Source organism: Trachemys scripta, chromosome 10 (genome assembly GCF_013100865.1).
Source record: "Trachemys scripta elegans isolate TJP31775 chromosome 10, CAS_Tse_1.0, whole genome shotgun sequence".
Lineage (NCBI taxonomy): Eukaryota > Metazoa > Chordata > Testudines > Emydidae > Trachemys > Trachemys scripta.
This window is the reverse complement of record NC_048307.1, coordinates 46,324,368-46,347,030: the sequence shown is the minus strand read 5'-3', so window position 1 is coordinate 46,347,030 and position 22,663 is coordinate 46,324,368. Positions and strand designations below refer to the sequence as shown.

General features: G+C 50.0%; 1 protein-coding gene across 3 annotated transcripts in view; it reads left to right on the top strand.

Moving 5' to 3' along the window:
- LOC117884144 (mucosa-associated lymphoid tissue lymphoma translocation protein 1-like) overlaps positions 1-21,538 on the top strand; it is a 60,315-nt gene extending 38,777 nt beyond the window's left edge. For all 3 annotated transcript variants that reach the window (XM_034784296.1, XM_034784294.1, XM_034784295.1), the window contains 3 exons: positions 8,084-8,235; positions 14,702-14,827; positions 20,395-21,538. In XM_034784296.1, coding sequence (XP_034640187.1) covers positions 8,084-8,235; positions 14,702-14,827; positions 20,395-20,757 — 641 coding nt within the window. In that variant the 3' untranslated portion in view covers positions 20,758-21,538. The remainder of the gene's footprint in view (positions 1-8,083; positions 8,236-14,701; positions 14,828-20,394) is intronic.
- The last annotated feature ends 1,125 nt before the right edge of the window (positions 21,539-22,663 follow it).

The following is a 22,663-nucleotide window of genomic DNA, read 5'->3' as shown; positions in this document are numbered from 1 at the left end:
TGAACAACAGCATGAGTTAACGGACATCCTACAGCCCTCTTCTTCCTCTAGGGTCGCATTACCAATCAACGTAGCCCTTTTAGAACCTGCTAAGTCCATCTGGCAGACTCCAGCTACATGCCTGCCGACCTGTAAGCAAGCGGACCGGAAGTACTTCATCCCTTCTAAGGACTCTGAATTCTTTTTTACTCATCCGGCGCCAAACTCGTTAGTAGTAGACGCAGCAAACCAAAGGGCCAAACAACAGTATTCCCGCTCCACCCCAGCCAACAAGGAAAGTAAACGCTTGGACCTCTTTGGTTGTGAAGTATATGCATCCTCGACGCTGCAATTTCGTATAGCTAATTATACTGCAGTTCTTGCAAAATATGACCACAGAAACTATAATAAGTTCATGGACTTTATTGACGACATCCCAGAACAGAAAAAACAACAGTTCACAGCTCTGGTTTCCGAGGGACAAATCATATCACGTACTGCTCTTCAAGCAGCCCTCAATGTAGCCAACACTGTAGCAAGATCGACCGCCACAGCAGTGGTCATGTGTCGAGGTTCATGGCTCTCCTCCTCTTTCTTTCCTCGAGAGGTCCAGAGCACCATTGAAGATCTTCCCTTTGACGGTGAAAAACTTTTTGCTTCCGCTACGAATGACGTGCTTCACTCAATGAAGGATTCAAGGGCAACCCTCCGGTCCTTAGGTCTCTAGACACCTACGACCAGAAGACGGCAATATAGATACCAACCTTACCAACGTACACGCTACCCCGCATTTACGCAACACTCCCATAGACCACAGGAGCAACAACAACAACAGCAACGCCAGAGACCAAGATTCCAGCGTCGTCGTCCCAATTCAGCAGGGGCGCCTCAACCCCCTCCAACTAATAGGCATATTTGAAGCTTTGGTCGAGGGTTTAGAAAACAGCGTTCCCACTTCAGCCAGCACACATATCTTTGCACACTGCCTACGAACATTCTCCAACCAATGGCAAAACATTACCTCCGACAAGTGGGTTATAGAGGTGGTTACAATTGGATACGCCATCCCCTTCCTCTCCTTGCCTCCCACCCACCGACCCTCCCCGTCCCTCTTCAGGGACCCCTCTCACGAGCGTCTACTCCTCCAAGAAGTGCAACATCTCCTTCAACTGGGGGCAATAGAAATTGTGCCAAAACGACACAAAGGGAAGGGTTTTTACTCCCATTATTTCTTAACAGAAAAGAAAAATGGGGGATGGCGACTAATCCTCGACCTCAGGAGGCTTAACAAATTTGTCAAAAAGCAAAAGTTCAGGATGGTTACTCTCACCACCGTAATCCCAGCGCTGGAGCAGGGCGATTGGTTTTCAGCCCTCGACCTACAGGACATCTATTTTCATGTGACTATACACCCGGCCCACAGACGCTTCCTACGTTTTACTCTTGGCTCAACACATTTTCAATACAGGGTTCTTCCCTTTGGACTGTCCACAGCCCCCCGTGTCTTTTCCAAGATCCTAGCCATAGTTACTGCCTACCTCAGAAAACAAGGGGTCGTAATATTTCTTTACCTCAACGATTGCCTCCTCAAAGCCTCAACGTTCGATGAAGTTCTCCGATCCATGCGGCTTACAGTCGATTGTTTCCTATCTCTAGGCCTGCAAATAAACAAAGACAAATCCACATTATGCCCCACCCAACATCTGGAGTTCATAGGGACATACCTCGACTCCCGGACGGGATTGGCATCTCTTCCACCCGACCGCTTCAACTCCATAAGCCGACTGGCCACAAAAATTCACAACAGTCCCCAGGTGACTGCCCGAGACTGTCTACAAATACTAGGTCACATGGCCTCATGCACTTTTGTCATCCAAAATGCACGCCTCTACATGAGGTGTTTCCAAGCGTGGTTGGCCACGGTTTACAGACAGAATGTGCACTCTCTAAACAAGACTTTTTCAGTACCTTTTCGAGTCAAAGATTCTCTACTGTGGTGGACAGTTCACTCCAACCTCTGCTCTGGAGTCCCCTTTCTTCAGGAGGCTCCATTCCTCATACTGACTACCGATGCATCTCTGACAGGCTGGGGTGCACACATGTCTCACCACACAGTCCAGGGGCTATGGTCTTCAACCGAGACCTCTCTGCACATAAATGTCCTAGAACTTCGACCCATTCGCAATGCGTGCCCGTCACTTTCTTCCACTAATCAGGAATCACCATGTATGCATAATGACAGACAACATTGCATGCATGTTCTATGTAAACAGGCAGGGAGGAGCTCGATCCCATTCACTTTGCACAAAGGCTATGAAGCTCTGGAATTGGTGCATTGCGAACAACATCCGGGTATCAGCTGCCTATCTTCCCGGAGTGATGAACACCACAGTGGATGAACTAAGCAGACACTTTCCATGGGATCACGAATGGGAGATAGACGAGAAAACCATTCACAACATATTCCGCATTTTGGGTCACCCAACCATAGACCTTTTTGAAACTGCAAAAAACAAAAAAATATTCTGACTTTTGCTCCAGAGCGGGCCTGGGCAAACATTCCCTGGGAGACGCATTCATGATCCCATGGCACCGAAACTTACTCTATGCGTTTCTCCCGATACCGGTTCTCAACAGGGTCCTGACAAAAATACGAACAGACCGGGCCAAGGTGATCCTAATTGCCCCGTCGTGGCCCAGACAACCGTGGTTTCCGTTCCTCACCAGAATGTCGATTCAACCACCAATCTCGTTGCCTCTCCTCCCGAACCTCCTATCGCAACAACGCGGCTGATTTCTCCACCCCAACCTGTCCATGCTTCACCTCAAAGCCTGGTTCCTACATGGTTCTCCCAAAGCGAGCTAGATTGCTCTGAACAAGTTCAAAGAGTGCTCCTACATAGCAGAACACAATCTACTCGCACCACCTATCTACGAAAGTGGAACCAATTCACACATTGGTGTTCAGCTAAACAACTTTGTCCCACGTCAGTATCTCTCTCGCTCATACTTGATTATCTATTGGACCTTAAGCGATCCGGCCTTTCTTTCAGCTCCATCGGAGTCCATTTAGCTGCTATTACAACTTTTCATGACAAAATTGATGATACTTCTGTTTTTGCTCACCCAATCACCAAGTGTTTCCTCAAGGGACTCCAAGCCCTATACCCAGACATTAAACCACCTACCACCCCATGGGAACTTCATTTAGTACTATCTTGCCTAACTCAACAACCATTTGAACCCCTAGCCATGTGCTCCCTTTTACACCTTTCGATGAAAACAGCATTTTTAGTGGCAATTACATCCGCCAGACGGGCAGGAGAAATAGCAGCTCTTATGGCAGACCCACCATATACGCTATTTTTCAAAGAAAAGGTTACCCTCAGATTACACCCCAAATTTCTTCCTAAGGTGCATTCGTCATTCCTCATTAATGAGCCGATACACCTACCAACCTTTTTTCCGAACCACATGCGAACTCGTTCGAAGCTACAATGCATACATTAGATGTATGCAGGGCCTTGTCCTTCTATTTGGATAGAACCAAACCTTTTAGAAACTCTTCTAGACTTTTTGTCTCCATCGTGGAGCATTCCAAAGGTTCTCCTATTTCTACCCAGAGAAACTGGATTTCTCAGTGCATCCAGTTGTCCTATCAGATGAAGAAGGTTGCACCTCCAGACGGCATCAGAACGCACTCCACTAGATCTCTGGCTGCCTCTGTAGCATTCTTACGCAAAGTTCCCCTAGCTGATATCTGTAAAGCAGCCACTTGGTCCTCTGAACACACATTTGTTAAACATTATGCCCTTACTCTCAAGGCCCCCTTTCTGACATACGTTTGGGCAGGGCCGTACTATCTACGGCATTCCTATCAGATCCGAAGTCCCTACCTCCTTGAGACACACTGCTTTTAAGTCACCTGGAGTGGAGCACCCACAGGGACATCTCTCAAAGAAGAAGAGGAGGTTACTCACCCTGTGCAGTAACTGACGTTCTTCGAGATGAGTGTCCCTGTGGGTCCTCCACTACCCACCCTCCTCCCCTCTACTTCGAAGTTGGGGTAGCCTCCGTTGTAGAGAAGGAACTGAGAAGACCAGCTACGCATGCGTACTGTTAAGCTAGACTCACAGCGGGGGGGGGGCAGCCTCTGCGCTTGCGTGGACGGTATGAGTACTGCTGCAAAAATCTCCAAGCAAGAGCGCAGGGACGCACCAGCACCTGGAGTGGAGCACCCACAGGGACGCTCATCTCGAAGAACGTCAGTTACTGCACAGGGTGAGTAACCTCCTCTTTCCCTTCGTCTTGATGACTCTGTTTACTGCTTAAGGCAAATTAAGCAGAACCCACATTCTTTTGTTTAGGACAGACTTGTTTGCCAACCTCTGTTTGAGCAGAGTATGGGGTTTGGAACATGTGTTAATAACATCATATTGGGAAATGTTATAACTTTACGTACAATGTTGCCACACATATTTTATCAGGATGATACTGACCAGCAAATACGAGTTTTCAAATGATAAGGCATATCTTGTACAAAAAATATTACAACAACATGTAGGGTGAGAACACAGGGGTATAATCTGTCACACATATCTAGGAACAAAGAATGTAGGCCATACTTACAGGATGGGGGATTCTATCCTGGGAAATAGGGATTCTGAAAAAGATTTGAGGATCATAGTGGATAATCAGCTGGTGCAACACAGTGACCAAAAGGGCAAATGCAATCCTGGGATGCATAAACAGGGGAATCTCAAGTAGGAGTAAAGAAGTTATTTTAGCTCTGTATTTGGCGCTGGTGTGACCGCTGCTGGAATACTGCATCCAGTTCTGGTGTTCACAGTTCAAGAAGGATGTTGATAAATTGGAGAGGGTTCAGTGAAGAGTCATCAGAATGATTAAAGCATTAGAAAACATGTCTTATATTGATAGACGGAAAGAACTCAATCTATTTAACTTAACAAAGAGATGCTTAAGGGGTGACTTGATTACAATCTATAATCATTGTTGTATTAATTTAGATGTAAGACTAAAGGCATTAACATAACCCAGACACTGTCCAGCATTAAATAGTGTTAAGGCTTGGGGTTTGGTCTACGGAGACTTCAGCCTACTTAGTCCCATGGCAAACACCATTAAAAACCCTTTAACCTTTTATTAAAGATAAAGAAAAGAGTGGGACACAGTTAAAGCCTTTACAATATAAAGTATTAAATAAGGCTTTCCTTTTAACAGTATACCTTGTTCCCTTTGTTAGCTGGAGAGAGTTTTTAGAAGGAAGAATCCTCATGTCTGACAGCCTCTAAGATGGTATCAAAGCTGGTAATAACTGTCCTTTTGGAGAACAGAGAAGAAGTTAGTTGAGATGGGCTGGAGCTGTCATTATTATTAAGATCCAATCCCATTTCATCCCACGTGGTGGTTGGGAATCAGCTGGAGCTGGTGGATGTGGTGATGTCATCTGAGTCCTTTTCTCTGGCCCTGCCCAGTCACGACATCTCTCAGGATCAGGATGATGAAGGCCTGGGGTCCCAGGAGATGGTTTGGGTGGCAGTCATGATTGTGAATCTCATCCCAGTAGCCAGTTTTTCTCCCAAAGTGTCTTTTCTTCAAGGAACCCAAAAAGGAGTGATAGGCAGAATAGTCCATCCCCTCATTAATTTGTCCACTAATTAGGTCTCTTTTCCAAAGCACCAACTTTGGTTCACTAATTTCTGGTTTCACACTCAAGGACTGTGTTAAAATCATGCTTGGTAAACCAAGAATGATCTTAACACAGTCCTTGAGTTATATCAGAAGGCCTTTTTGTTTGGACTAGCTCAGTCTGTTTGTCTCCCTTTCATGTCTTTCCCCACTAACATTTGCTGTTCCAGGTTCCTGTGACATCTTATGAACTTACACTCACTTCTTATAGTTAGGGTGACCAGACGTCCCGATTTTATCGGGACTGTCCCGATATTTGCTTCTTTGTCCCGCGTCCTACTGGACAAAGAAGAAATTTTCCCTTCCGCTCCGGCGCTCGGGCCCCCCCCTGCCCCAGCTCCGCCCTCTCCTTCCCCCATTGGCTCCCTCCCCAAATCCCTGCCTCTTCCCCAGCATTCCTCCTCCCTCCCAGGCTTGCAGCATGGCGGTGCAAGCCTGGAGGGAGGGGGTGGCGGCGGCGGTGCCTGGATCCTGGAGCTGGTGAGTCAGCTCCAGCACCCGGGCACTGGGCGGGCAAGGGAGGGAGACAGGGGGGCTCAGCTGTGAGCCCCCCCGCCGCGCCAGAGGGCTTCTGCCCGGGCTGCTGCACCCGGGGCCGGGAGCGCAGCCTGAAGGCTGCTCCAGCCTTGCAGCCCACGGGGCAGCGCGGTGGGTCCGGTCGGGGGGCAGCGCGGAGCGGGCAGGGGCCAGGTGGGCGGCGCGGGGGCCTGGGCCGAATCCCTGCTGCTGCCGGGGAGCCCCGCGCCTCTCCGTCCCGCTCGCGGCTGCGGCTCCTTCCCGGTGGGACGCGCCCCCCGGCCTGCCCCACTCACATGCGGCGCGCGTCCAGCTGCTCCTTCCCGGCGGGAGGGAGACTAGGCGCGGGGGACACGCGCTGCATGTGCCCGGGGCAGCAGGAGGCGCGTCCCGCCGGGAAGGAGCCACAGCCGTGAGCGGGAGGGAGAGGCGCAGGCTCCCTGGCAGCAGCGGGGATTCGGCCCCTGCCGCCCCCCCCAGCTCCTGCCCGTTCCGCGCTGCCCCCGCCCAGACCCACTGCGCCCCGCATATGCCCGTGGCGGGCCAGGGGGCGGGAGGCTCCGCGGGGACTCCCGCATATGCCCGTGGCGGGCCAGGGGGCGGGAGGCTCCGCGGGGACTGGGGAGGGCAGCGTGTGGGGCCTGCTAATGCCCCAGGCCCCTTAAAACTTTTTTTTTGCTCTGCCCCCCCCTTTTTTGGCTCCGCCCTCCCTTTTTGGCTCCGCCCCCGTCCCGATATTTTATAGTGGTAATCTGGTCACCCTACTTATAGTTGAACTCACAAGTGGTAATGAGGCCTACAAGTTTACCCTAAAACAGTACTGTGGCGGGGCCACGTCTCACTGGCACGGCGCCTCCTGCTGGTCGTCATGGGAATTAGCTCTTCCAGCCTGGAGCACCCTCTGCAGGCTGGTGTCTCCCTCCCGGACCTGGTGCCCTTTGCCCTGGGGTTCTGCCCCAGCAGTAACCCCCAATCTGGATCTCCCCTCCCTGGGGAACCCCCAACCCTCTAAACCCACCTTGCCTCAGTGGCTACTGCCAGTCATCATCTAGTCCCCGCTCCCTGGGGCAGACTGCAGTCTCTAAACCACTCATCATCTGCAAGGGGGTTAGGACCTGCTGCCTTTGTCTATCTCTTTAGCCCCAGTGCCTTTTTGTAAGCCCTTTTTAAGGCCTGCAGCCTGGGGCTTTTCTAGGCTGGAGCTCCCCAGCTCCCTCTGCCCTTCCCCAGCCCTGCTCCACTTCAGGTACCCTTCTCTCTCCAGCAGCTAGGTCCTTCTCTCCCAAGAAGCTAGAGAGAGTGCCACTCCTTCTGGCCCATAGCCCTCTTATAAGGGCCAGCTGGGCCCTGATTAAGCTGGCCACAGCTGTGGCTGCTGTCCCAATCAGCCCACCTTTCAGAGCCACAGCCCTCTCCAGGGCTGCTTTTAACCCCTCTTTACTGGAGTGGGGCAGCCACCCCACTACAAGTACCTACTCGGGGAACAAATAGTTCATGATGGTCTCTTCAGTCTAGCAGATAAAGGTCTAACACGAGACAATGGCTGGAAGTTGAAGCTAGACAAATTCAGACTGGAAATACCGCATACATTTTTAACAGGGAGGGTAATTAACCCCTGGAACAATTTCCCAAGGGTCATGGTGGATTCTCCATCACTGACAATTTTTCAGTCAAGGGTGGATGTTAGGTCTGCTCTAGGAATTATTGTGGGGCAATTTTCTGGCCGGTGTTACAGAAGTCAGCCTAGGTGATCAGTCGTCCCTTAGAATCTATGAATCATTCCCATCTGCTGGCAGTGGCACAGCAATGAGACAGAGAGCACTTGGTGTGCTGTGCGTTCTGGCCTCTGCAATGACGACTCCTCTGATTTCACTTACAGAGTTGCTGAAAGAGACACTGACTTTTCCATGTGGCATCCAAGTGGAGCTACGCTTCCAGGTGGTCTTTTCTAACGTAATGCACGTGAGTGCAAAACTGCAGGCTCCCCCTCCGCACGTCACTGACATCCGACTCCTGCTCTGCAGACCCGCGGTGAGCTCCTTCATGTCTTTGGCTGGGGACCTTAGGCCAGTGTTCTGAACTTCCCTTCAGCCCCTTTCTTCAGCAGGATTGAAAAGGCAGCAGAAATAGTAATGCCAGTGGTTGGGCAGGAAGGAGGAACAGTGTGCAGGTGGGGGTTGTGTAGTGTGGGTGGGGTGTGTGTTGTGTGGGTAAGGTTTGGGAGTGGGTATATGTCCAGGAGAGGCTGAGGGGCTCAGTGTGTAGAGAGGGTGGGATGTACATTTGGGATGGTGGAGAGGGGAGCTGGGAGTGTTTGGGTGGGTGGGTGGAAGCCTGGGGTAGTGCTGTCAGGGTAGGTGTGTTCAGGGGCCAGGCAAGGGGCAGTGTGTGTTGAAAGGCGGGTTGGGAATGAGCTGCAGAATGGGCATATCACTCTGTTTCTAGAGTGTCTGTCTGGCAGCTCTCTGGGGAATTGTATTTCTGACCATCATAAAGTGGGGGATCTGGGTGTCTTTGCTCTGCCGAAGGACGCTCACTCAGTGAGGAAGGGAGTCCTGCCTGGGATCCTGTAGCCAGCAGGAATCAGCCATGCCTGGACCCTACTTGCTCCAGCATGGGGACAGAGCACCACAGACTGGCTTGATGCTATATCCTGGGCACAGACACTGGAGGGATGTCAGATGCTGCTGGAGACAGCTCAGTGCCTTGCCCTTCCCAGAGGGAGGAGCCTGTGTGGGCTGAGTGAGGGTGCATGAGCAGGGGCTGAAGTACTGTGTGGGGAACATTTCCCAGGAGTGTGCTCCCCTTGTGGGAGGCGCTAGCCATCTACAGCAGCAGCAGGCCCAACCGGCACCAACACGGGCCCATTTCACACCTACTGGGAGGGATGGCCCTCCACTCCTCGCAGCAATCAGGACGGATGACTCAGGGCATTCCCCTGAGGCTGTTCTGGGTTCCATCAGTGCAAGCCACAGAACAAGTGTTCTAAATGCAGAGGTGATGTGCAACACCAAGGCTTTGTTTACTTTTTATGTAAATGTGTTTCCAATGTCTCCTGATTTACCTCGGAGTCACATTCAAGCAGGTGAAATTACATTCTTCTTCAAGTGATCGCACATGCCCATTCCACTATAGGGCTGTCTGTGCTCCCGTGCACAGTTGTCAGAGAGTTTTTACCTATAGCAGTACTTGTTGGGACAGCTTGAGTGCCCTCTGCTGCCTCACACACATCGTGTAGGCATAAAGGGCCGAGCTACACCAGACCCTCCTCAGTTCCTTCCTGTGGCCAGTGATGGTTGTTGGAGCTCCCTGGACTTACTTCTGTAAGTCTTTCCTGTTATCTGCATATAGCACCTGTGTATCATTAGTGTAGTTAGTCAGTCAATTAGTTAGTTTCTTAGTAAACAAAACATTGTTTTTGTTGTTTCTGTGGGTTCCAGCACCCAGTGTGGGGGACTCACTCCAGTACCAGATGTAAGCCACGCTTTCGGGGTTTCAAGCCCTGATACTCTTGCGACAAAGCTATGCTGAATAGCGACCCAGACTCCAGCTCCCTTAAATACTTGGGGGAGGCTCATGTGAGTGTAGCGATGCGACAACTCACCAGCACAGCGCCTCCTGCTGGTCGTCCTGGGAATTAGCTCTCCAGCTCCAGAGCGCCCTCTGCTGGCTGATGTCCCACTTGCCGCTGGCCCCTGTGTCCCTCCCGGACCCCGGTGCCCCTTTACCTTGGGTGCTGCCCTCTGGCAGTACCCCCACTCTCTGGGTCTCCTCACCCAGGGGAACCCCCAAGTCTCCTCAGTGGCTACTGCCAGTCATCATCTAGCCCTTGCTCACTGGGGCAGACTGCAGTCTATACCACTCCTCATCGGTAAGGGGGGTTTGGACCTGCTGCCTTTGCCTAACCTGGGCTGCACCTCTGCAACCCCAGCACCCTTCCCGGGCTTTCCCAACGCCTGTAGCCTGGGGGTTTTCCAGCCTGGAGCTCCCCAGCTCCTCTGGCCTTTCCCCAGCCCTGCTCCATCTCAGGCACCCTGCTCAGCTCCAAGGCAGCCAAGTCCTTCTCTCTCCACTGCTAAAGAGAGACTTTCAGCTCCTGGCTCACTGGCCTTTTATAGGACCAGCTGTGGCCTGATTGGGGTGTGGCCCCAGCTGTGGCTGCTTCCCCAATCAGCCTAGCCTATTGGCTCCCAGGGGAAGCCCTTTCCCAGAGCTGTTTTAACCCCTTCAGGGCTGGAGCAGGGTAACCGCCCCGCTACAGTGAGTGAGAAGTGCAGCATTTGTAAGGGCTCTAGGCCCCATTGGAAAAAAGACAGAGCAGCCAGATTAAAATATCTGCTCTTGGAGTCGGTGCTGCAACCTCCATTTGAGCCCTCTACTCTGTGCTCTGAGCACCTCGGCGTCGGTCAGTAGTACACCTCTGGCATTACTGGTACTGAGGGGCAGATCGGCATCTCCGGTATAGGCTATATCTTGGCCAGTTTAGGCTATATCGCTGTTACAATGTTTGTACTTAATATATACTTATATGCATATGGTGTGGATGATACATGTTATTACTATATTTATATGGTAGCCAGCATACGTTAGTCAACACAACCATGCCTGCAACTGTTTCCATCACTCCGCACTGACTCAGCTGTTTGCGGCTTCAGAGTGACTCCCAGACAAATCCTGGAATCTGGTTATATAGATTCTAGCAGTGCCCACAGTATTATAATACTTAGCCCTTTTCATCAGCCGCTCTCAAAGCACATCATAATCTTTAACGTCGTTATCCTTGCTGCCCCCCGTGGGTTAGGGCAGTGCTGCTGTCCCCAGTGTACAGAGAGATTAAATGGCTTGCTCACGGGCACACAGGAAGTCTGTAGGAGAACAGGGGATTGAATGATGGTGTCTTTAGTCCTAAACTGGGACCCTACTCACTGGGCCATCTGTTGGGCACTTTACAAACACAAAATGAGGGACAAGCCTTCCCCATGAGAGGCGACAGACAGACGGACACAGGATAGGGAGAAGAGGTGTATCATGTAAGTATAGGGGTCAAGGTTGTGATTGTTCATGTCTTGGGGATAGAGTATCATTTTTAACAGCTGGAAGATTTATGATGTACAACGAGGCTGTCTGCTAAGGGTGTTCATTAGATTGCAAAGCCAAACACTCACAAGGTAGCCATTACAGACTGGGTAATGCATGCCAGCAAGGGAATGGCTGGGAAGGAGCTGCCTGGAGAGACACTGAAGGAAATGCTGGTGGGGAGGGAGGAGGGCAGTGAGCCAGGAGAAGACAGGATTACAAATGGCAAGAGAAGAGAAGACAATAACATGTCAAAAGCAACAGCAAAGTTGAGGTGAAGGTGGCGCAGAGGCCTTGAGATCTGACCAGAAACTGATCATTAGAGACCTGGGCAAGAGCAGCTTGAGGATTGGGGTTCAGTGTGAGGGAGGGAGGTGCAAGTAGTGGCTAGTGGCTGTGAAGTGCAAATGGGCTGTGATCGAAGGAGAACGCATGGGGTGGAATATTCCTTTTGTTCTATTCCAGACTAACAGCCTGTCTTCACAGCAGAGTTAGCTCCAGGTATAACTCTGCTGTTACCCCAACCAGGGGTGAAAGTAACTTAAAGGACTTACTAGTACTCGAGTGTCCTGCGGAGGGGGCGGGGCCTCAACTGGAAGAGGCGTAGCCTCTACCGGAAGAGGTGGGGCCTTTAAATCTGGGGCTTTTAAATCAGGATTTAAAAGGCTCGGAGATCCGGCTGAAGCTAGGAGCCCCGGGCCCTTTATATCACCCCCGGAGCTACCAGCTGCAGAGGCGGCTGAGAGCCCTGGGGTTTGGGCAGGGGTGAAAGTAATTTACATTTCTTACCCATATGGCCCAATCGCAAGCAACCCACCTCTCCTATGTACTTCATGGATCCCTCCCATTGAATGACATAGATACAGAAAATAAAGCTGCTACTACTACTAAAAATACTGTCTGTAATAAAACTTTAATATTGGAATAAGCCTGAAAAAGTGAAAACTCACTGTCACATTTTTCTCCGTGTCTTCCCTCCTCCTCCAGCCAGGCTGCCGACGCTAGGCTCCGTGCTTTCTCCCTGCCTGGCACTTAGGCTGCAGGGGCTTCCCTCTAGCTTGCAGCAGGGAGCAGGGAGACTGGCTGAGGGAGGGAGAAGCCTGCCCCCTGCATAAGAATCTTTAAACTCAACTGTTCCCTGGGCAGTTCAGCCCCCGGGGTTAGGAGCCATTTCTGGCATCCTTGTTAATTTCACTCCCAGTTGTTGGGGGGAGGGGGGGAAGGTGTGTGTGACCATGGCAGGGGCAGTTCTTTTCTGCCCCCTGGATGAGGGGATCTCCAATACTACTATAATACAATAGTAGGGGTCGGTTGCTGGGGTCGGGGCAGTCGGCGGCAGGCTGCAGCTGCATTGTTTGTGACACACACATACATACTGTCTGTATTACTGTCCTGTGGGGAAGGTGCCAGTGCCCTTTTAGGGGGTGGAGGGGGGGAGACAAGTGTTTCTGGGCTAACACACCTCAGGAACTTCTGCTTAATGTGTGCTCCTTAATGGAGTCCGTCCTTCACCAGGGGGCTGTTTGTTGGTCCAACTCCTACACTGAAGAGCTATCTTTTTTGAGAGATCCATCCATACTGTACATATACATTTAGAATGTATCTGGATCAGAGTAGATTTAGATCTGTGAAGCAAGACAAGAAGATTTTGTTTTCCCAGGAAGACATTCATGTGGATGTTCCAAAGTTAGCTTTTGAGTGCCATACATACCCCTAGAGAATCCCCATTTCGGAGAAAAGGAAATAAGAGCATTGGCTGATCAACTGAGAATCAATCAACAGGAAACACACTTGGGATTTGTTGAATTCAAGGCTTTTGGAGGAAAAAACATTCCTGGTAAACTTAAAAAACTCATCCTTGCAGTGGACACCTTTGCTGCAAGCAATGCTGACTGCAAAAGGGGATTCAGTGCGATGAACAACAACATTACAGTGAAACGGACTGCACTTACCACTCGTCATGTGGCGGACTTGCTATTCATTTCATGCGTGGGACCTCCTTATACTCAGTGGAATCCCATGCCATATGTGAAATTGTGGCTTGGAAAGGGCCTACGTGCAGCACATTCATCTCGAGGCATGGCACGACAACAGGGAGAGCACCGAGAGCAGCTGTATGGCCCAATGTGGGAGTTGCTATAAGGATGCTTTGCTCCATCCAGTCCTTCCCAAGGATGCCCCTTTCTTGCCCCCGCTGGGCTGGCCCACTCACACCTTCCATGTGCCAGGACTGAGCCGCGGGCTGGGGCGGCTTTGCTGTGGGTAGTGGTTCCCGTTGGAGCTGCAGCCCCCACCTGCCAGCCCCTATTGCTTGTGGTGTTGCTGCCGCATGCCCCCCAGACCTCCGTCTCTTCCCCTGTCTCCCGGGCGGCTCCCTCCCACAGCTGGAAGACAGAACAGCAGCTGCTGAGACTGGAAGTTTTCCTGGGGACACCATTAAGCAGCAACTCAAAATGTTGGTGTGACATGCCCACTTGTTCTGTCTTGCTGCTAGTGTCACTTTTTACACACCCTGCTCCATTCTGAAGGCTGTTCTGCAATGGCCACATGGCACTGAACAGCTAGGCTAGGGTCAGTGCAGTGTCAGTCCCATCCCTGTACACTGACTGCAGGGGGCTTTTGTGGGGAACAAGCCCGTACACCAGCTGTATGCCCCAGCCATTCACACTTGGCTCGGGGGAGGTTCCCGGGCCATTTGGCAGCTCTTGCAGTCAGCAAGCACACCTAAGGATCTGGTACCTCTACACAGCCCATGTCAGTGAGCTTCCCAGCCCAGGTCGACAGACTCGGGTTAGCGGGGCTCACACTAGTTCTCTAAAAATAGCTGTGCAGATCGCGCTTTGAAGTTGCAGCTTGGGCTGGAGGTCAGGTTCTGAAGCCTAGGGAGACCAAGCTGCAACATCACAACACTGTCTACACTGCTATTTTTAGCACACCAGCACAAGCCCTGCTAACCTGGGCTGGGAGGCTTGCTTATGGGTTGCGTAGACATTACTCATGAATTTGGAGAAAATAGCAGGCTGTTGTAGTTGCTGGAACGTTCCACCAGAGGGCCTCATGATCCCTCATAGCAGGCCAGCATATTCCAGACATCCTGTTATGCGAGGGCAGGTAACATCAAATAGGGAGGTACTTTTTTTTTTTTTTTTTTAAATGATCTTTTTGCTGGTAAAAGCCCTACAGTTCTCTGGCTGCTTTGTGCCACCAGAACAGCACAAAAGTGAGTGCTCAGAAACTGTCCCTGTGCTCTTACAGTTCCCATTTGTATTAGGAAATGCAGGATTTACCTTAACCAGAGCTCTCTGGGCAAGGCCAGCCCCAGATACTGCTGGGTTTGAGTAGCCAGGTGTGTGTGAATTACTGGGCTTCTTTGGCTTGTGCTGAGAATGCTTTTTTGTTTATTCTTGTCTGTCTGCTCCAGGAGGTGCGAGAACTGGCCATGCTGCCTGACTGCCAGTCTGACCGGGTGGTGTCACTACTTGTCTCACTGTATGAGCAAGAGGAATTGGACTGTGTGCTCCGGCTCTGTGGCCTGCAGAAAATTCAGGTAAAAAAGCCACCCTCTGTGGAAATCTCACTGCTTGCTTTACTGCCCCAGAGAGCAGCTGGTGCCTCCCAGACCATCCTTGCAGGGGACTTCCATCATCCTCACGCATTCCTGACCCGTGTTCCTGGGTATGAAGGGAAATATTGGCTAAGATATGGCCATGGTGCAGCGGCCTCTCCCTGGGCCTTGAACTCTCCTATGGCGGATTAATGACCAAGCCAACACTGCTCATATCGGGGCAATTCACTGCTGGGCCACAAAAGATCTGTCCCCTTTGCTTACACTTCCTTTCTAGCCTCAGGCCAGAGAACATGTTTTCCCCAGGCCTTTCCATTTCAGACAGATGGCCGGGCCACAAGCAAAGACCAGACCCATCTCCAGTGGCTTACAAAAAATTTTAATTCCATCAAGAGACACTTACCTATCCCATAGATGGACGAGGCTGCTCATTCAGAGAGGTTGAGTGATAAACACCAGAAGGAGGGATCATGATGGTTATCTAATCTGACCTGTTGTCTAGCATAGGGCAGAGACCCTCAGCCGGTCAGCCCTGCAGTGCTGGCACTGGTTCTTCCCTGCTACCTGAGGGCCCAACACTTTGCAGCTGAACCACAGTCTATCCTTACAAAAGCATCCAGACTTGGTGTGAAAACTCCAGGAGATGGAGACTCCATGAAATCCCTCCATAAACTGGTGCCAGTGGATAATCGCCTCATTGTTTCAAAATTGCGCCTTATTTTTAATTTAAATTTTTAGGACCCAACTTCCAGTCACAGGATCTTCGTATTCCTTTATCAGCGAGATTAAAAGGCCCCCTACATCAGATGTCCCTTCTCTGCAGAGGAATGCAAAGGGGCATGTGTCCCCCTATCCTCCTTGAGTACCACAAAAACTGCTCAGTCTCCTTTTTTTAATGTGCATTCCATATAATTTATTCAAGTCCCCCCATCAACACCTATAAAATGCAATATAACAATTCTAATACCCTGCTCCGCTATGACCGTCGGCCCCTGTTCATCACAGCCCTGTAAGGAAAAGAGATCTCCCTTCTTTGGGATTGGCTCACTGAGGCTGCAGTGAGCAGAGTGCTGACCCATCTATTAGACCTCAGCACTCTGTCACACACCTCCCCCTTTACCTAAGAGTGGGTTTGGGGATTTTTTTGCACCTACCCCTCCTTGCAGGAGGTTCTTGCCTCTATACATTCCCATTTGCCCCACATTGGTCTTGTAGGGTCCCTTTTCTGGGTCGTTCTATCCTCCACCTGCAGAAATTGCTCCCATAATTCAGTCTTCACCCACAGAGCTTCACACCTACAGGCCCACTCTCCTTATCTTCTTCCACCTTCACTCCGGGTAGGGCCTGTTGTTGTCCCCCTTTCTCTTCCTTCTCTAAGGCCTCTGGTTCTCCCAGTCCCACTTAACGGGCCCCTCGGTTCCTCCCCTCACCCTTTCTGCCATGCAGGTACCTGGGACTGTCAACTCTTGGGCTTGGGCTGTTCTTCTTCCCCGAGCCTCGTTCTGCCTTTCCCTTTTTCTCTCTCGTTTCCTCTGGAGCAGTTCAATTTTTGCCTTGGCTTGTATCATTCTGCATAGGGTGTTCTGATTCTGTTAACTCAGGCCATTCCTCATTTGCTTCTTTTTCTAGCATGTGGGGCCATGGCCACTTGCTTTCTTTCTATAGGGGAAGGAGCTCAGTCCATACCCTCTGCAGCCAGATGGAGTAGCCTCTCCATTATTCCCACCTGCTTCCATCTGCATTTCCCCTTTACCTCCAGGGGTACCTCTGCCATTGGGCACTTTCTTCTCCCCTGGAATGCATGTAAACTTTATCTTCTCCCCTGAGAGCCTCCAGTGGGGCTTCCCTAAATCCCCCCAGATCAATGAGCATCCTGAGGCAGTGTCCACAATCCCCCTTCTTCCCATCTTTATAGGGACAGTAGGCATTTTCCTTTTCCTCCCACCTCTGACAGTCCCAGTCCATCCACAGAACTCTGGGAACCTGCATTGAATCCTGGAGAAGTCCCGCTTTTTATGTCCCAACCTTCCACATTGTTAGCATACTAGTCCCCAATTCCCTGAAAGAGTTCCTTTTACTTCCTCCCTTTTCTTTTTGGGGCTTTTCAATTCCCACCCCCTCCATCCCTGGCTCCAGACCCATAAGTAGCTGGACCGCTCTTCTGGGAAAATTGGTTTCTGCAAATTCTTTGGAGAGTTAAATTGTGACCTCTAGGATGCTGGGCTGGTGCCTCCTTGCCCAGATTCTGGTATTCTCTGGGAGGCTCAGGAGAAATTGGTCCAGTACTACCAGATCTGTAATTTCCCCCCACAGTTCCAATACCTGACTTAAGCCAGTGGGCAGCCCAGGCTGTCCGCTTTTGTGCATATGCCCTGGGTCATACCCCTCTAGTGGCCCAAAATTTCTGCTGGTATTTTTCAACAGACAGCTCCATCCAGTCTAAAACGGTGGCCTTCATAACATCTTAGTTCTGGGGCTGTTTCTTATTCAGGGCCATTAAGCCACAGAGTTTTCCCAGTGAGATAGAGTGCCACCCGGAGGGCCCACGTTTCCTTACCCCATCTGCTGCCAAATGGCCCGGGAACCTACCCCAAGCCAAGTGTGAACGGCTGTGGCATACAGCTGGTGTACAGGTTTGTTCCCCACAAAAGCCCCCATCTGGCTCCAGTGACTACACTCTTGCCTGTTACCAGGAATGAGTCCAGATCATCAGTTGGGCCCACTTTGCATAGTCACAATCGGGCTATGACTCCCAGCCTCGGCACTGGGACTCACTAACTTCTGTACCAACTGGTTTCAGAGTGGTAGCCGTGTTAGTCTGTATCAGCAAAAAGAATGAGGAGTACTTGTGGCACCTTAGAGACTAACAAATTTATTTGAGCATAAGCTTTCGTGGGCATGCAGTGGAAAATGCAGTAGGAATATATACACCTCTACCCCGATATAACACAACCCAATATAACATGAATTCGGATATAACGCGGTAAAGCAGCGCTCCGGGGGGGCGGGGCTGTGCGCTCCGGCAGATCAAAGCAAGTTCAGTATAACACAGTTTCACCTATAATGCGGTAAGATTTTTGGCTAGTGGTTCTGAGTGTGCCAGCACAGAGGGTTGTATACTAACAGCTGAAATCATTGAGAGCTATGTTAAATGGGGGGAGGGGGCGGCTGGTGAAGAGGCGTGGCTTGTGGTGAAGACTGCAGCAGAACCCCATGGAGAGGTGTGGCAATTGGCCATTGACCCACACAGTGGAGCATGTAAGGTGCCCCTGTTCCTTCTCTCCCCTCCACCTCCTTCCACTCAGGCTGGGAGGTAAACCTTTGCAGATGAACTTCTGAACTCTGGGCCTGCACTGACCAAGGGCAGAAACTGTGGGTGGGGTGACTGTTGGGTTGCTGGACTTAAGACCCTGAGGGGAAAAGGACACTGCCAAACTTACTTGGGGGTGGGTCTTTTGCTCATGGTTTGTGTTATGAATCCTATTTGTGGTGTTTCCCCACATAATGCCACATTGTTTCCCTCCTTTATTAAAAAGCTTTTGCTACACTCAGACTCTGTGCTTGTGAGAGGGGAAGTATTGCCTCTTGGAGGCACCCAGGCATAGTTGTCCCAGGTCACTGGGTGGGGGCTCGAGCTGGTTTTGCATTGTGTTATTGAAAAGGAACCCCCTAGATACTGAACCCGGCCCCTGTTGCTGCTAACTCTGACGGGCAGAAGGGTTACATCTGCATAGTGTTTTGCAGCTCTTTCTGCTCCTCAGCCAACCACGGCAGAGTCTGCTCTGTGTCTGGATGCTGAGCCTTCACACCAACTCCCCCCCAAAAATATTCAGTCACCCCTTCAGGGGAATCCATATCCCAGACAAACCCACACTTGTAATGGGGTGTACATCCCCCCAGTCCTTGATCACTGCAGAAACAGCTCACACTCTCTTCTTTTAATGTCTACTCCATGTAATTTATTCAAGTCCCTTCCACCAACACTTATACAGGGCAATGCTACAATTCTAAGACCTATGACCCTAGAACAATTAACCTCTATTCATCAGGGCCCTGGGAGGAAAAGAGATCTCTCTTCCTTCAGTCTGAGCACAGCTAGTTCTGTCCTCTCCGCTTTTTCCCTGCCAACCCTGCCTTTTATCAAGCTAGTCAGCTGATGGGCCAATTAGTCCCTTAACTCACGCAGCTTCCCCGTCTGATTAGCTAATTCCTCCGTATTTCCTCAGCCGACCGTCACTGGAGAAACTAAGTGCAGCTACAGTGATCAGAGTGCTGGCCCATCTATTAGACCTCAGCACTCCGTCCTTATAAACTGCTCCTTATAAACTGTGATCAGATCACCTCTTATCCCTTGCTTCAATAAGGTAAATAGATTGAGCTCCCTTAGTCTCTCATTGCACGGTATGTTTTCCAGACCTTGAATCATTCTTGTAGATCTTTTCTGAACCCCTTCCAACATCTGTTTGTTTTAAGTATGGATACCAGAACTGGACACAATATTGCAGTAGTGGTCTTGCTAATGCCTTATACAGATGTACTACCATCTCCCCGCTCCTGTTCAGTGATCTACTTATACATCCAAGGACTCTATATGCTCTCTCAGCCACAGCATTGCACTTTTGTTTATCAATTGTTTATCTGTCATAACCCCTAAGTCCTCTTCAGAGTTGCTGCTCTCCAGGATACAGTCGCCTATTCTGTAAGTGTGACATACATTCTTTCTTCCTAGACAAATGATCTTATATTTGACTGTATTACATGCATGTTGTTTCATTGCATCCAGTTTACCAAGTGATCCAGATTGCTCTGTATCCGTGATCTGTCCCTGTTACTTATCACTTCCCCAGTTTGTCATCTGCAAACTTACCAGCAATGATTTTATATTTTCTTCCAGATCATTGATAAAAATATTGAATAGCAATGGACCAAGAACAGATCCCACTAGAAACACCCCCATTCATTGACAGTTCCCCATTAACAACTACATTTTGAAGTCAGTCAGCTTTTAATCCCCAGAATGTGCCATATTTAATTCATTTTGAACCCTAATGCCAGACCTGCCTTCCCTGGTGCCTTCACCTATGGCCAAGAAGACTGATTCAAAACAACAACATTGCAACAAAAATTTTATAAGAAATCACAATCCTCACCATAAGAGGAGCAGCCTCCCACAGAGCCCCTGGCTCCACTTAGCCAAACTCCTGCCATGTGTCGCAAGTGACAAAGGGTACATCCCAAGCACAGCTTATCCTGTCATCAAGAGAGCTTATTTCAGTGGAAGCCAGGAAGTCTAGTAGGTAGATAGTGGGTCAGATTCACTGCTAGTGTAAGCAGATGCAATAACACAGTTAGCTAGTAGTGAATTTGTCCCAGTGAAGTTTGTCAGTGACTGGGTCTCCTGGCCAGAGTTGCGTGCTGCAGACAGTGTTTGGGGGCAGTGAGCTCCCAAGAGCAACCAGTCCAGCCTTGGTCCCTTGATGGTGATTGAAATGAAGCCTGCTTTAGGTTTTCATCTCTGATTCCCTTTGTGTCCTCTGCTCTTCCCTCAGACTGATGTGCTGCTGCAGTTGGATTTGCATTACACCCAGCTGGGCACCAAGCAGAGGGCTTGCGAGAGTCTGCAGAAAATCCTCCAGAAATCTCTGCTAGCAAAACTGTTCAGCCAGAAAAGCTCTGCAAATCCATCCTGCATGGCGGGCCAAAAGGCTGCTGCCACCATGGGCCCCAAGGATGCCCCTGCTGTGAATGCAGCCCATGAGGGGCCCAGCTCTCTGAGAGCAGAGCCCAGACACAGCTGGCAATGTAGCAGACAGTCAAACATATGCAGCGAGCCGGAGGAAAACGATGAGAGTGACTTGAGCAGCCTCTGCTCAGCCCTGCAAAGGGCTGGGCCAGGGCAGGATTGTCCTTGACACGTGGAGGAGTTCAGCTCACTATCAGCAGACTGTATTTCAAGTTAGAAGCCAGACAACTCCCATAATCTGTATTCTAGTCTGAGCTCTTCTCCAGTCTGGCGTGGATCACATCCAGATGGTCAAGGCTGCTATTGAAAGGGTTTCTCCTCTCATCCCATTAGCAGGGAGTCCTAGTGAGCGTTATCTGACTCACAGGCAAAGCTATAAGCTGTTTAAAACAAGGGCCTTCTGCAGAGGGGTGATTTTACTGTCCTCTGACAGTGTGACTGACATGACTCATCACATTCCCCAACTACAAACGTCATTCATTTACAGCCAGTGTTGGCAACTGAGCTGCTTTGAGAGTTTCACTTTAATACTCAAATGTCTACTCTACACCAAGCACTGAGAAAACTGTAAGAAATTGTAAGTGAAGAGACCCAAGAACCTTGCAGGCACGTCTGATACAACCACAGCTGCAGTTAAAAAAGCAAACAAGTCCCTCAACTCTGTATAAATATTACAAAGAATTAACAAATGACAAATGTAAAATTGTATGAATGTGTAGCTGTGTTCAGTATGTGGTGCTGAAATGGTGTTAGGCTTTTCTATCTAATAGGAACATGCAACAAACAATTGTACAATAACTTATATTTGTGTTTCTAAAGGATATATTTGATCTTTGTATTTAGGATTATGTTCATTGTTCTCTAAACCACATTCTGATATCATTTTGGGAATGCACGTAATTGTAATGTATTTTAACATATTTATTACATTGTTTTTCCTCTGGTTCTAACGTGGGTCAGAGTTAAGGGTTTTATTATGTTCTAAATGACAGTGTTTGCAGGATGCGTCCGATGTAGCTGGATGCTTTAACCTAGTGTTCTCTAGTGTCTGAGTGGTTTTAGGCATCTGTGGGTGAGATTCACAAGGGGAACTTAGGCATCCAACTGCCACTGTAGGTGCCTAGGTCCAACATTTAGGCGCCACTGGCATTCACAAAACTCCTTCTCAGCTACCACCTAACCCTGGGGTGTCCATTGCCAAAGTCCTTGAGGTGCCTAAATTTCAGTAGATGGGCAGACACACAGAGCGTGCTTTCTATTGAATATTCTTTGGAGCAAGGGCCTGGCATGTGGGTCTCCCTCTTCCCAGATGGGTGCTATAGCTACTGGGCTATAGAGTCATTCTCACTCTCTTGCCCACTGAATATTTAACTATTCCCCTTTGCGACTCCCACCCCGGGTATTAAGGTGGGGATTTTCTTTCTAGTACTTAGATAACGTGACTGCAGCCTTAACTGTCAATTGTCAGTTTTCCTGGTATGGGAATTGCTTGGGGTTTTCTTTTTGAAGAAATGAAGGACCCTGCCAGTGTAGCTTGCACTGCTGTGGCAAACAATTCACCTAGCGGGAAGCTCCCCTGTGCAATGGCTGTCACAGACTGAAGACACCAGTTACATTTCATGTAAATCCTATTTTGAGGGCTGAAGAGATCCATAGACCTTGTGCTGCCTCTCTGCAGAAGAACAAAGGGTGGATGTTCAGCTGCTATATAGCTCCACTTAAGTCTGTGTGCTGAGAAGAGAGACAGGAACCAGCCTTTGTACACTGAGCAGCGGAGATGAGAGAAGGAGCTCTGCTGGAGTGCACACTCCAAGCATCATGCACAATGCCTGCCACAGTGTACACTATGTCTTACCAGGTGGTGGCAGTCACCAAGCCCCCACCACCACCGAGTCTGAATGTGGGCCTTCAAGGGGCTGCCTCCTGCAGCATGTGACAGTGACTTTGTAACGTGTGGATGGCATCCTGGAAAGCAGCTCAGCACATCACAATCCCATTGGGTGTGCAGGCATGTCTGTCTATCTGGTGTAGTTCCTTGGGATCTGAAGGCTGATTAGATATGTTGGACCACAGCA